The 13996-nt window shown below is 43.3% G+C and overlaps 1 protein-coding gene across 4 annotated transcripts in view; it reads right to left on the reverse strand.

The window, feature by feature from the left end:
- Window positions 1–13996, reverse strand: part of slc4a2b (solute carrier family 4 member 2b) — a 43613-nt gene that overhangs the window by 18878 nt on the left and 10739 nt on the right. For all 4 annotated transcript variants that reach the window (XM_079754918.1, XM_079754920.1, XM_079754919.1 and 1 more), the window contains one exon: window positions 8888–9074. In XM_079754918.1, the coding sequence (XP_079611044.1) occupies window positions 8888–8947 (60 nt within the window). In that variant the 5' untranslated portion in view covers window positions 8948–9074. The remainder of the gene's footprint in view (window positions 1–8887; window positions 9075–13996) is intronic.

Raw genomic sequence — 13996 nt, forward strand, 5'->3', positions numbered from 1 at the left:
GCCCCGTTAAGGTAACAACGCAAAACGTGCCTGTTTTGATCAAAAGCCCTTTTTCTTGATGACAGAAATTATTTGAACAAGAAAAGAGAGAAGATGGTTTGGTATAGATCTATTTCGTATACAATAGTCATTCAACTGATGCTTTTATCGAAAGCATCCATCCATGCTTTAAGACGCATGTCATTTAGGAGCCGGAAGTGGTTAGTGGTCATCTTGCTCTAGGAAGACAGCAGGTTAGACTGCTGACGTTGGGGATTGAACCCACAACCTTCACCACAAGACTATCCTGCCCAAGCCTTGCAGTGTAGCCCTGTAGCATGCAGCTCAGCTGCTTATTTGTACAAGAGATGGAGGAGAGGAGGAAGAGGAGAGCAGGTAGATTCATTCCCACCCAGCACGTCCGCTAGCCCCGTTGCCGTGGATACTGCACGTTGCCCTTGGCGCTAGCTATGACCCCCTTCTGCGGCAGACGCAGGGAGGGGCGTCGCCACGGTAACCTAATCTAACCCCCGCCACCCCCGACGAGAACGTTCTCAGGAAACCCAAGACCTGGTCTCCATACTGAACTCTCCACTGGTGGTGGGTGGGAGCACTGCACTCTCCTGCCCTGCACTGCTTTTGTCGCCTCTGCTCTGCTCTCCACTCCTCCCTTCTTGTCTCCTACTCCTGTCCATTCGAGGTGAGGGGGGCTCCTGGAACAGGGACCCCCAGTGGTCGAGCTGGGGTATCACATACAGCCCCCTATAGCTGTCTTGGTTAACCCCCTAACTTCACATGTTTACCTTTGGGGTCAGGTATGTGCAAACAACCTCATGGGGTTTTTCCATAGCATGGGGAATTTTCTAGCAAAATAAAGGCTAGCGGTATGCGGAGCAGGTGTTAAGTAACCTGGCATATTGTCCATAGATTAAAGACAAGAAAATGAATGCTGTTCCAATTTGGTAACCCATCCATCACAAATCCAATAAAAACACAAAAGTTCCCAGGACCCACTGGGAGAGGATGTGTTGACCTTTGACCCCTGCAAACACACACACCCAGGTGAGTGGGAGAGGGGAGGAACAGAGGCTCAGGTTGGGCTGCTGGGCACACATCCAATGTTGACGCAAGGTTCGATTCACCATAAAAACTAACAAGCCAAACGCAGCCCAGATCTAGAAACTAGGTATTCAGCTGACCTCTGACCTTGCTGCATGGTTTATAGATTTCCATAACGTTCTCCTTTACCGCGATTATCAGTTTGGACTAAAAACAACAGCATAGCTGTATGTTACCGGAGCTTGAGGGTATGTCCAGGTATTAAGTGCCCTTTTCACATCCGTTGTTTGACCAAAGTAGTTCAGAAGCATTTAGAAGATCGGTGGTAACAAAAATGTATTCTCTTCGGGGATGAATAATTTAATTTAAGAATCATTTAATCTAATCCAAGAAGAGTACATTAGCGATCATAATTATTTACACACATCTAAATCCCCAGGCATAAATTTCATATCCTTAAACCACAATCTCACCATTCAACATCTTGTTGAATGGTTATCTTATCTTATTTAGTAGTCATTCAAAACCCATCACCTGCTCTGCTATTCACTCCCATCCTCGCTTCCTGTACACTACGGTGTTTGTCTCCTGTTCACTACCCTCTCGTCTCCTGTACACTGCAGTCCTTGTCATGCAGTTTAACTGCTTCACAGATCAGGGTTTCACGGTAAATCTCCAGACATGGGAAAGACGTGTGAGAAATCTTGAGAGAGGGGAACACACCACTTATTGAACAAGCCCTGGTCGACTTGCCAGCTGGCTGACAAACAACCAAGCAATTAAAAAGAATGACCAAATCATCAAATGATTCACCTTAATTGAATAATCATTATCCACCGATTTTTCTCAAAGCAGGTGAGCGAGTCGACTTACCTGGCTCATGCTGGTGTGTGCTTACGGGATTCAGGGCAGCGTTTGCGGCGATGATGAGGTGTCAGCGGCTGACTACCATGGCAACAGTGCCGCGGGAATCAGGGCGCTTCTATTAAGAGCAGCTAGCGGCGGTGCTAGCCAGCAGCGGTGCTAGCTACCAGCGCTTATCAAACCCTCGTGACCACTGTAATCAGGACCATATCAGCCCTCACGCTGGGCAGAATAAACACCTCTTTCATGCTCACTTTGAAAACACACACACACACACACGTCGCTTGAAAAGGACAAGGGCTGTTCAAACAAACAGTATTTGTCGGCTTGGCATGCCGTTCGCGTTTCCACTTGGCGACATCAAGCCCCAATATTGACCGCTATGCTCTAGGTCAATCAGCCTTGAAGGACATAATGCTGGCCTGGGGACACGGTGGGGCTGGCAGAGGGAGTGTGTGTGTGCATATGTGTGCATGTGTGTGCATGAGTACGCGTATGCCGTAAATGCGCATGTGTACATGAATGTGTATAGTGTGTGTAGTGTCTGAGGGATCATGTGAGGCAGCGTAACAGGGGCCCTACAGTTGACCTCCGGTTGACTCTACGTACACTCTACGTACCTTCTTACAGGTGACTTTACTCAACAGGTGACTTGACTTACAGGAGATTTTACTAACAGGAGACTTTTCTGACTTTACTAACAGGAGACTTTTCCCACTGGTGATTTTACTTCGACCTCAGGTGACTTTACTTTACTTAGAGGTGACTTTACTTACAAGGGACTTCAGCAACATGTGCCTTTTCCTTACGTAGAGTGTTTGTATCTGACCCAGTGCAGATCAGAACCGATTCAGTTCACCAGGTACCCTCCACCTTTATGTTATGTGGCCCAGTATGCAAATGCAATATATGCAAATATTTTCACGGCCAGGTGATTTGACAAGCTCACCATCGGCCTGCGACAGCCAGAGACACCAGATGTTCATTTTTTTTGTCAGAGCATATGATTTATTGGGATTAAAAGAGAATTACATATACAAGGACATGACCATATATGGATGACCTTGCACTGTTTAGCAAACACAAACTGCATAGTAACAGAAACTTGAAAGGTCTTGAAATACCTTTATTCAGACATATTAAATTCTGGTGCAGAAGGGCATCCAATGCGTGAGTTTTCCATTACAAATATGGCTGGCTGCACCAGGGGCAATAAACCACTTTTTTACCTTAAAGTTCATTAGTCACTACAGCAATTTTTATCAATGTCCAAACTGCCTTGCATCACACTTTTCCTTGTAAAGACTGAAAATGGAATGATAAAATGCTTTTTCCAAAGGAGAAAGTTTTGGTTTGTCTTTCATTTGCAAGTTCATTTTACGTAGCTAATGTTTGTCTGTAGTGTCCTCCTAATGTCACTGACTCGATCACTATAGTTTGACTGCATAAATCATGCATAGATCCTAGATGCTAAGATCCTGACTGCATGGTGTCATTAAAGGGAGTGAACCCCATGGCATGTTAAACTTTTTCTATCACTTGCTTTTGCGATTAGTGCAGTTGACATCACAACAAGCCCTTCCTTGTTGTCTGTTGTTGGTCTGTTGTCTATGCTTTCTGCCCCCTGGTTGCACATGGCTATCTGCTATGTCGTTGCCCGGGAACCTGTCTATTCAAACGTACTTCATTTGGGCAACTATGATGAACAATGGTCCAGGGCTCGGTAGCGGTCCGTTGGTTTTGAAGTGTGTTTCTAAAAATAACAAATGAAATATTGTCAGCTGTACATATCTGTCCCGCTGCGACTGAATGTCCTCTATAGAGTAGAGGGACAGAGAGAATGTATGTCCTCTATAGGGGACGAGAGTGGGCGAGTCAGTATGTGTGTGAGTGTGTGTGAGAGGGAAGTGACCTGAGAGATTACCCTGACAGCTAGGTCTCAATCCTCTCATTCTGCAGACTCAGCCTGTAGGGACACCAGCAGAAAGAGGAGGGAGGGTGTGTGGTCGTCGTCCATGATGCAATACTACAAGAGCCCTGTTCCTTTCTCGGCTATAAACACTCAAGACACCAAATGGATGCCCATGTTTGGTCTCATACAAAATAAGAGAACATGTACTGTTTATAAGCAGTATTATGACTTCAGAAGAAGGAAAAAGTGAGGACTTAAGTGTTTCATGTTTGCGAATGCTCGCTTCTCATTTCTCTTCCTGTTTGGTTTTCTTACCTCAGCAGAGCCCTAATCTATTATCTAGCTTCCTAGGGAATCAAATACTGGGAAGGCTGGAACGTTATCTTGATTAATCTTTAATTAATTAATAAAGCAATATATATTTTGTATTTCATTAAATACTACACATAAACAATGCTTTCAATACTGTGTACATTGCATGATAAGAATACGGAGATTTAAGAGTGAAAGCACCTTTTAAGTTATTTTAAGGGCTTTTAAAAAAGAGGTAAAGGGAGGCTAGATTTGTGCAGTTATCGTCTTATAATCTTTATGCTGTTTGATTAAGATATGTCCAACAGTAAAGTGAGATGAGATTACGGCCCTTGAGATATTGTTATCACTGCTACAGTAGAAACCTCGCCCTGGAGATTCTGAAGAACAATATATTAATTGCCAGTTCAAATGGTTGAGGACGCATTTGCCCTTCCCTCATCCCCCCTCCCTGCCAGATCCCCGTCTCTGACCCCCACTGTTAGATGATCAGACGGTAAATATGTTATTGCTTCATCCTTTTTTCATTCCTCCTTCCTGCAAAACACCTGTCTCTAACCTCCTACTGGTCTTAAGGAATTAATCAATGGAGATACTGATGGGTTGGTATTAGCATCAAATAGCCCTTTTGTCTTGCAGTTACAATAACCAATCCCCCAAAACAGGTCTGCGGGCCATCTTACCCAGGTATCACACCCCGCCAATTGGTCCACATCAAGAGGAAGTTGGCGGATTGCTGTTAAGTTCAAACTTTTTGTATGTTCAACTTAGAAAACCGGCAATGATGGTGTCTCTGGGACGGCGGTGAGCAGCACTGGGACTCAACAGAGGTGTTTATTCAGGTCTAAGCTCCCTATTCAGCCAGTGAACATTCAAGTGGTAGACATTGAGGTGGTACAAACGTACAAATCCTTTTGAGTAAAATACCAAAAGGGGCACAGCCAGCTCTTCTACCTAAGGAGGCTTGGGTCCTTTGACGTGTGCAGTAAAATGTTGCGCAGGTTTCACCAGTCAGTGGTGGCAAGTGCCCTCTTTTATGGGTAATGTCAGTCATCCCCTCCACAACATCCTGTCAGCTCAGAGAAGCAGCCACAGTGGACGTTTTATCTCCCTATGGTGCAGGACTGAACGGTTGAAGAGATCCTTCGTCCCCACAGTCAACAGGCTTAAGTAATCAAACTACTCAGAGCGATTGGCCAAAATATTCCAACCGATCAATACACATCCTCCTCTGATGCCTGCTACTCCCGCTCCAACATCCGTTTTCCCTGGAAAACAAGTCTTGTCAGGGAAACAAGTTGTGAGAGGTGGTTTCTTAAAGTATAGGGACACAATGATTGTAGGTCATATGATCTGGGAGACAGAGCGGATGAAGATCCTAATCTGGTTTTACTCAGGTCCCCTCCGGCCATAGCTAAAGGGCTTGTACCATGTACCATGATGCATCCAAAAAAAATAAAAATAACTTATGCCACTCGCCCGATAAACCCTGTGGCAGTTTCAAACAAAACGGAGACGCCCAATAATGAAAAATCATCCCACCAATAATGATTAAACAATGACAAAAAAAGCATAACTACTAACATGATAATGTGATGCAGTGATGTTAAGCCCTATAATGGTAAGGAGATTGTTTATTGAGTCAAAGTAAAGGTTCGCTCTCTGCAGCTTTGGTCTCCTTGATACACAGAAAAGGACCACCAGCATGCACCCAAGACCAGTAACGCAGATATGAACTATAAACGCTGCTGGTTACTCTTTAAGCTAGGTGCGACCAGCATCGCGCCAATGACTACCAGTAATCAGTGATGTATTAGAGGAAGACAAAGACAGGGTTGCGCTGGTGGGGTCTGAGCCGACCGCATGGTGGGAACCCAACAGCTTTGCCGGTTTTGGATGTTTCAGCGCCAGTAGTCTAGGACAAACTTTGTTGAGCTTTATCTCCGTTGGGGAATCCAGAAGCTATTCCGAAAGTATCTTTCTACCACAGAAGCAATGACCTTGTCCAGCTATTCTTTTGAAACTTACTAGTAGTTTGAAACAAACAGCACAACCTTTTCTGTGGCACTCCAATCTTGATTTTATACTTAAATTGTTCACAGCCTGACTTGTAAGTTACATCTGATAAAAGTGTCTATTAAATGCCAAAATGTGAACGTAAGCAGCTAAACAAATCTGCTACTAGATTAACTACAAATCAGAGGATATTATTGGTTAATGTTGAAGGTTTGAAGTCATCTTAAAACAGGTCATTGCTATTAAATAATATGCCTGACAAGCCAAACAAATAGGGCACCAGCTGGTTTAGAGCTGGGTATAGCAGGCTCCAACTACACCATGTGGGCGAACCCTTGATCAAAAAGCTATTTCAGCTATGTGGAGTTGGTTGAGGTGGAACTGTGCAAACTCACCTCCGGTGTGTACAGAAAATCCATCAGGTTGTCACACATCAATCCTTGGCTAAATATAAGACATACGGATTGCCTTTTTTCTGTGAAACCTTGGAATTATTCATAAGAGCAGTTGACCATGGACATAGACTCTCCACCCCATCTCTGTCCCGCCCCTTTTCCCCGTCACGTGACCTGGGTCACTTCCTTGGAATCAGGAAGTCATCATTGCCCAAATTTCTAAATGATTGATGTTCAGAAATCCAAACAGTGTTATCTGAACTGTGTATGAACTATTATACACACATTGTGGTTAAGGAGATAATTATTAACCCAGAGCAGAGAAAGCTCTTGGACAAAATAAATGGCAGGAAAGTTTTCTCATGCAGTAAATTAGTCGACTCTCTGCACTCTGTGGAGTATGTTTACACAAAACCTTTTTATTTATGACACTTAAACGAAAATAAATATTTCTTGTCACTTTGTCAAACATTCCTATTGAGATAAATAAGACATTAACAATTGAGCCGTATTGATGTCTGAGTTGGTAAATATTAGATACAGGCCCCAGGTAATTTAGTTGTTCAATATTTGCAGGCTTGAAGTGGCCTATATAACGATGATTTACATTAACATCATATGACACAAAGACATGACTTCCATGTCGCTCCAAAGCCAGTAAACCGAGGACATGAAATCGTCCTACTTATCAGGCTGATTATCCACTTCATGGTCGGCTTCCCGGTCGCTGAGAAGCGTTCTGGTTGCCCTGATGACCATGTGATTGAGCAATGGCCAGACAGGAAGTAACTCACTGGATGCTAACCAAAATGCCAAGCTCAGTGAAAACTGGCACTTCCTGCATCCAAGCTGCTGCCGGCTGATTGGGTGGAACACCAGTTGCTGGCTCTACATAGTTCTAGAATATACCAGATTTCTATGTTAAGATAAATTCTAGTTCTATAATTATCCACATGTACGAAGGCCCGTTCTGGAACATATATAACTGTATACTTTCCTAACCTGCATTTACATTATAGGCTTCCTTCACCAACCCTTAAATTATTCAACCAACTGTGTCAATGAATTCTCTGTTTGTCACAGTCTTTTTTGTATGCATGTATTTGCTGTCCCCCTTCATTGGCCAAATGAAAACGTTACCATAAAAGGTCAAACATCTTTTGGAGATTTCTTTTTATGCACTGCTCCTGTCTGGTCGCTGCTTCCTCGGTAAGACAACATAACCACTCATCTGAAGACTACAATCTAAACCTGCAGAGGAGGAGAGCTGCTTTCTTTCACTGCTCTCTTCCTCTCATGTCTACCTTGTGCTGTGTTCAACGGCTGAACCTAACAAACAAACCTTCTTATCCCGACCGCACTGTCTGCGAGGCAGCAGCAGTTTGTCCCCAACTCAGATTTATTTAAAATAACAAAACTGAAATAAACAAAGAGAAAGGCGGTGAACTGCACGACCTTTGACCAGCTTGGCACTATTCCACATTACTCTGGGGGCCAGAGTGTGTGGTCTGGTGTGTGTGTGTTCGGTGGCTATACAGAGCCCAGATTTCTACAAGGAACAGCAAAAACAAACCAAAACACACAATGTGATGCCAGACTACCAAGAGAGCGCTGAGACAGCATTAATCCAGCATGGTGGGGGGGGGGGGGGGGGGGTATGCCAAGAGGAGGGCGGGGGGAGACAGAGTGTGGCAGCCAACAGTAAGGCCTGGTGTGGTGATCAACAGCTGTGGAGCCTCAGCATTACAAAAGTCTCTCTCTTACCCAGAGGACTTCCTGTTTCAGTGTTTTCCCCCCAAAAACCTCCTCCAAACGCCAACCATTAGGATATCAGTCAACACTGGAGCAGGCAATCGGGAGATATGTCGACTTTTGATTGTGTTATTTGCAGGAATGGGCTCGCCAGCATGGATTGCAATATGGGTTAGGGTTCCATCATTTTCCATCTGGGATTAATAAAGAACATCTGATTTATTTATTTATTTTAGTGCTTCCCACGATGCTAGTCAACTGTTTAGAGCCCGAGCCATTGTTGTTTACTGTTTGGCGCAGAATCAATCACCAATCCAAACAACCAGATTCATGCACCAATCCAATCTAGCCACACTGGTTATCTAATTGCCATATCCAACTAGCTTTGGAGACTGGAGAGCCCATTTAAATAATGTGTTCAAACCATCTAGCCAAAGCCTGCTTCTGGCCTCATAATGACCTGGGTCTGGCCTGCCATGGAATACACCGTAGCTACCGTGAAATACACTGTAGCTTACTAATAATTGCTTATCTTTTGTTAAATAATGTAGACCTGGCCCAGGTCTGGTATGGGTTGGTTTGGTTCTGCTGAACTTACACTGTGGATGACAGACGTCATGGCGTGGGTGTTGGGCTGGGGAAGGCTTGGGTCTGACATGTCTCTGCAGGATGGAGGGTTGGGGCAGCAGGAGCAGAAGTGATGGAGTTCTGTAAGCTTCTGGATCGGTGTGACTTTAGCCCTTCTCTTTCTCACTGGGACTCAGGCAGCTTTTGGGCAGCATAACCTAGGAAGAAAAGCAAAGACTTCAATACAGGTTGATACAGATGAAATCACTATGATCCAATAACACAACAGCACATATTTGGTACTCAGTATCTTTAATGTGCTTCACAACCAAGACTCTGGTTCGAAAATTGTCTTAATGATTGAGGGAGTATGCAGTGCTGTCCTAATGCTTTGTGTGCAAATCCAGTCACATATTTGTACGGCGCTTAAATCACTATTCTATTCTCAGAGGGCTTCGCAGGCCCACATTACATGATCCCCCCCCATACACACACACACACAGATGCTAGGAGTGCCTAGGTGCCAAATGGGCAGATATATAATGGCATTGTCTTCATGATGCACAACAATTCCGTGTCAATGAAACCGGAGAAGGCGCCAAGGCGTTCTGCGTGCCAAGGACAACAAAGCCTACAGTATTCCAGGACTGCACAATCATTGAATGTCAAAGGACTCCTCAACAACACAGAGTGTTCAAGAACACCACTGAATGTATTGACCAGGTTCTGGGAAGGAATCAATCCTAAAGTCTGGTAAGGAAAGCAAATACCCATAACGTTTTCTGTAATGCCGTTAGGAGCCATTACAGGCTAATGTCAGGCCTCCAGGGATGCCATTTAAGGAGGACTGGTCCATGACGGTGGCCCTGGATGAGGAGCCAGTAGTATGGTGGACCTCGGCCCAAATAAACAGAACAACTGGCCAAGTCTACACATCTCACTGTGATTTTTTTGTGGACACGCCAGTGCAGATGATACTGTATACTTTGAGTGCTCTCAGCCTCACTTGTAAGTCACTGGATCAAAGTGTCTGCTAAATTATTTGATGTAAATGTGTACCAAGTGGTGGCACTGGTCACAGCCCAATGTCACAGCGCTACAAACGACAAGATGTAATCTACCCCCGCAGGTCCAGTGGGTCAGTAATCTAGACAGGCAGCAGTAGCTCCTCAGGCCCACCACCAACGTCATTAACAGACCAGACAGATAAGAGTGCTGATACAACATGGCCACTATCAACTGGGTGCTGAGCCATAAGTGGCTGTGTGTGCCGTTTCCCCCTGGATGTTTTACAAGAGGGCTTTAAGACCATGAAATCCCACACCTTATTGGACATGAAGGGCCCAATTATGCTGTGGCCACGTGTAATTCAGGGAAGGGAATCAGGACAACAAATGACGGCAACCTTCCCCAAGGTTAAATTTCTTCCTTGCAATTAAGCGGCAAAACCTTTAAAAATGTTCTCGTCATCCATATTTAAAAAATGTATACCTTGAAGTTTGCTACAACTCATTATAGCAACAAAAGCATGACTGAATGCATTTTAATAAATATATTAAATACATTTTTACATTTAAAGAAAATAAGGGAAGAGTGGAAGGCATGTTATTTTTAGTTTAGTCAATTCAACCTTCAGATGGAGGTCGAACACAAGATTATTGTGAAGGCTTACATTTCCTCTCCAATACTTTCAGGCATAAGAAAAACGAATGTAGAGCAGAAATATGGCCAGGCTTCAAAGCTCAAGCAATGTCATCATGTCACTCCAGCCGACCGATACGAAGTACATTATAACCTAGAACAATGATAACAACATATTTTCTTGGCAGACTGATAAGTGGCGGTCTGATTGCTTGGTTAAATAGATATCACAGAATCATCAGTTGTTAGTTTATGCACATATAACAGAACAGTGAAAACCAAAGTATATACATATATATATTGACATCTAGACATACTTTAACAAAAATCTTTTAAGATGATGCATAAAAATTTCCTCTCTTCGTTTGCATGACCATCGTGAATGCAATTACAATTTTTACAGAAAATGCACCATCTAGTTAAATTTGTCATTTCATGGCCTTTCCTATGAATTAATGAACAAAGAACAACAAATTGTATCTGCACCCTCTAACCATGGATCATGTTATCTGGAAAGGTAGCATAACTCCACGGGCCGCTATCAAAGTCAAGCCTTTCCGAATCACAATTCCTTTGATGACCTTGGTCAAGTCTTCGCTCAGTTGCCACGTCTGCCACACAGCTCAATGAGAGATTTCTTCCTGGACTGTGTGGGACCATTAAGAGGCCTGCCGGGAGGACCAATCAGAACAAGGTGACATTCTGAACCACATCAACTCAACTCGACTACAGAGGACGACCACAGCACCCATCTACTTACTCAATTGGACAGGCTCTGTAAACTGAATCCTCCTTGATCCTTTTCTTTTACGAGGGGCTAAACCATCTCTCTGATATTAAAGTTAACATCAAACAAAATGTCTGACAGGTCAAGGAAACGGGAGGGTCAGGAGATGCTATAAATTTGACACTAGACACGATAGTAAAAATGAGTGTGTTGATGTAAGAAGAGGGAGCCGTCAATACAATTGTGGAGAGAATAATTAAGACCGAAAAGCTTCTTTTACTTGCTTGATATTACCAAATCTATCTATCTATCCATCTATCCATCCATCTATATATAGCAACCTGAAAAAAACATTTGCAGAAATGTTTGCAAGATTACTGAATTTCATCACCAACATTGAAGTTACCAAGTTGACAGTTTTCCTGTATGTTCTATGTAGTATCATTAATTGTAAGAGCGTGTGTCTCTAGTTGTCTGAGCCATAGTGTAGTTTTCAAACAATCTGTAACCACTCTTCCTCTTCAATATTTTCCTCAAAATCAACATCAACTTCAACAATCTATTGGTAGTAAGAATATTGGGGGGACAGTGGGCATCCCTGTCATGTGCCTGTTCCCAGACAGAGAGGGTCAGATATCAGGCCAGATGCTTTTTTCTGTAAAACTGTTTGATCCAAGACATGAATACTGGACCAGAATTGAAATGGCTTAGCACATCCATTATATTGCTACTAGCAGCATGGGAGAGTTGACATTATGAGTATGTGCAATCATGTTTCAAGATCTCTGAAAGTTGTCTGAGGATAGGGCATTAGACCCTGTATAACTGTATCCAGCCACTGTATTTAAATCAGTTTATGGTCAACATTCAAAAGCGACAGAAGTCTCCTTCATGCAGAGTAGTGGATCCTTATCAATCTTTTTAAGAGGGTGATGATAGCCAGCGTAAGGGACTCGGTTTATTACATTTTTTAAAAGCTAACTAAATCATGTCCTTAAATGAACATAATCTGTGTTAGAAAGCACCTGTAAAACTCAATGTGCAAACCTTTGCCTTCAGGGGATAGCTTTTATCAGTTCCACCCGAGGGTAAAAGTGTTGCATGCTCGAATACCTTCTAGGTTTCCTTCATGAAGTGAAGCAACATACACGGTCAACATACGTAATCCTAGTCATGGAAATACATTTTAGCATTAATGTGTTACTTGTGAGAGAATATAAAACAATTTTAGATGATTAGGCCTATTTATGTATCACAAAGATAACAGGAGAGAAGAAAAAAGAACAAGACGTTCTTCTTTCCTGAGAGAAGCCTATTTTTGTTTGTTAAGTATATAGTGTAAGGACTTCAAAATAAACCCTATTCTATTTCACTCAGAGGAGCACTATCTTTTCCTCTTTCATATTTGGCCGGTAGACGCCTAAATCCAGTGTACCAGATATCTTTGTAGATGTAAAATACAAAGAAACAAACAAGATAAGCACTGGACTGAATTAGAGCTAAACATTGAACAATGTCCAGAGCTCAAGGCAGTCTGTTTCTTAAATGAAATAGGCCACAGTGGAAGCACTCCCAAACATTATGCTATCAGCTGGGTTGAAAGAATCTTTTCAAAGCCCCTGAACGAGAATCAAGGTGAAGACAAGTCCCTCTGCATCTCTAGATATTTTGTTACGATGCTCTCCATGAATTTGGCTGCTGCTTCTTCTTCTGAACAGAACATAATGTCCCTATCTTATCTTAAATGTGCAGCGCATTTCTTGCACTTTGGGTACAGCTCTGTGGACATATCCATGCTGATGAAGCTCTTATGGCCATCGTAGAGCAAGGGGTTGGTTTTGTTTGCATGAATGGCTAGGCCTAGAGTATTATCCCTCTCCCGGTCATTGAAAGATTTGGCGATAATCCTTCAAGAAGGTTGACCTCCCTCGGACCCCCTGCTCGGGGACCGACTGGGTGCGTTCGATCGTAGGTCAAGTTGGGAATTTATCTCGGCCCAGCATCTCTGGTGACGTTTGTCCAGAAAACTCTCCCATCTACTGGTCCCACAACCTTCTGGTAAGCTGTGGCGGCAGCGCTACTACTCTCCATTTTGTCAGTTTCATTTAAAAGCACTGCCATGTCCATGTTTGCTGGTGGCAGTGTGAGTGACGCTGTTATTTGGATTTACCTTGCAATTTTACAAAATTGAGAAGTCAAGGTGAGAATTAAGCCGAGCAGGCTCCGCTCCACCTGCCCCCGTCTACCTGGCCGCTATACCGGGAGTCTCTGAGCCCAAGTGCCAATTAAGGATTTACACTTAAATTGGCACTTCCGAAAAGTGTACTGATGAAAATAAATAGGCAACCTCGCTTCTGAGATACGGTTTGATGTAAAAAAAAGTAAAAAAATAAACAACAATGATAACTTCACCTTTTATACTGAAAGAGGGTTCTGTAACAGGGTTCTATCATTATCAACATAGTGGATAATGATAGAATGTGCTGTTCAACTGGCCGTGTTGTTCCAACCCACCTAAACTAGAATAACACAGAGCATGTGAAAAGTATTTTAAAGTGGGATTTAAATCCACATGCCCACAAGTTAAACAACACCACAGGCTCGTAACGTTGGCTCGATTTGTATTTTTAAACAATTCATGACATTCCAACACAGGGGGTGGGTAGAGGGCGAGTGACAAAGAAAGAGAGACAGAGAGAGCGAGCGGGCGAGCCGGATAGTAATTGAGCGAGCTAATGATGGTAGGAGAGCAAGAGAATGCCTAGAAACAGA

The sequence above is a fragment of the Pollachius pollachius genome, assembly GCF_949987615.1.
Source record: "Pollachius pollachius genome assembly, chromosome: 17".
In the NCBI taxonomy this organism is placed as follows: Eukaryota; Metazoa; Chordata; class Actinopteri; order Gadiformes; family Gadidae; genus Pollachius; species Pollachius pollachius.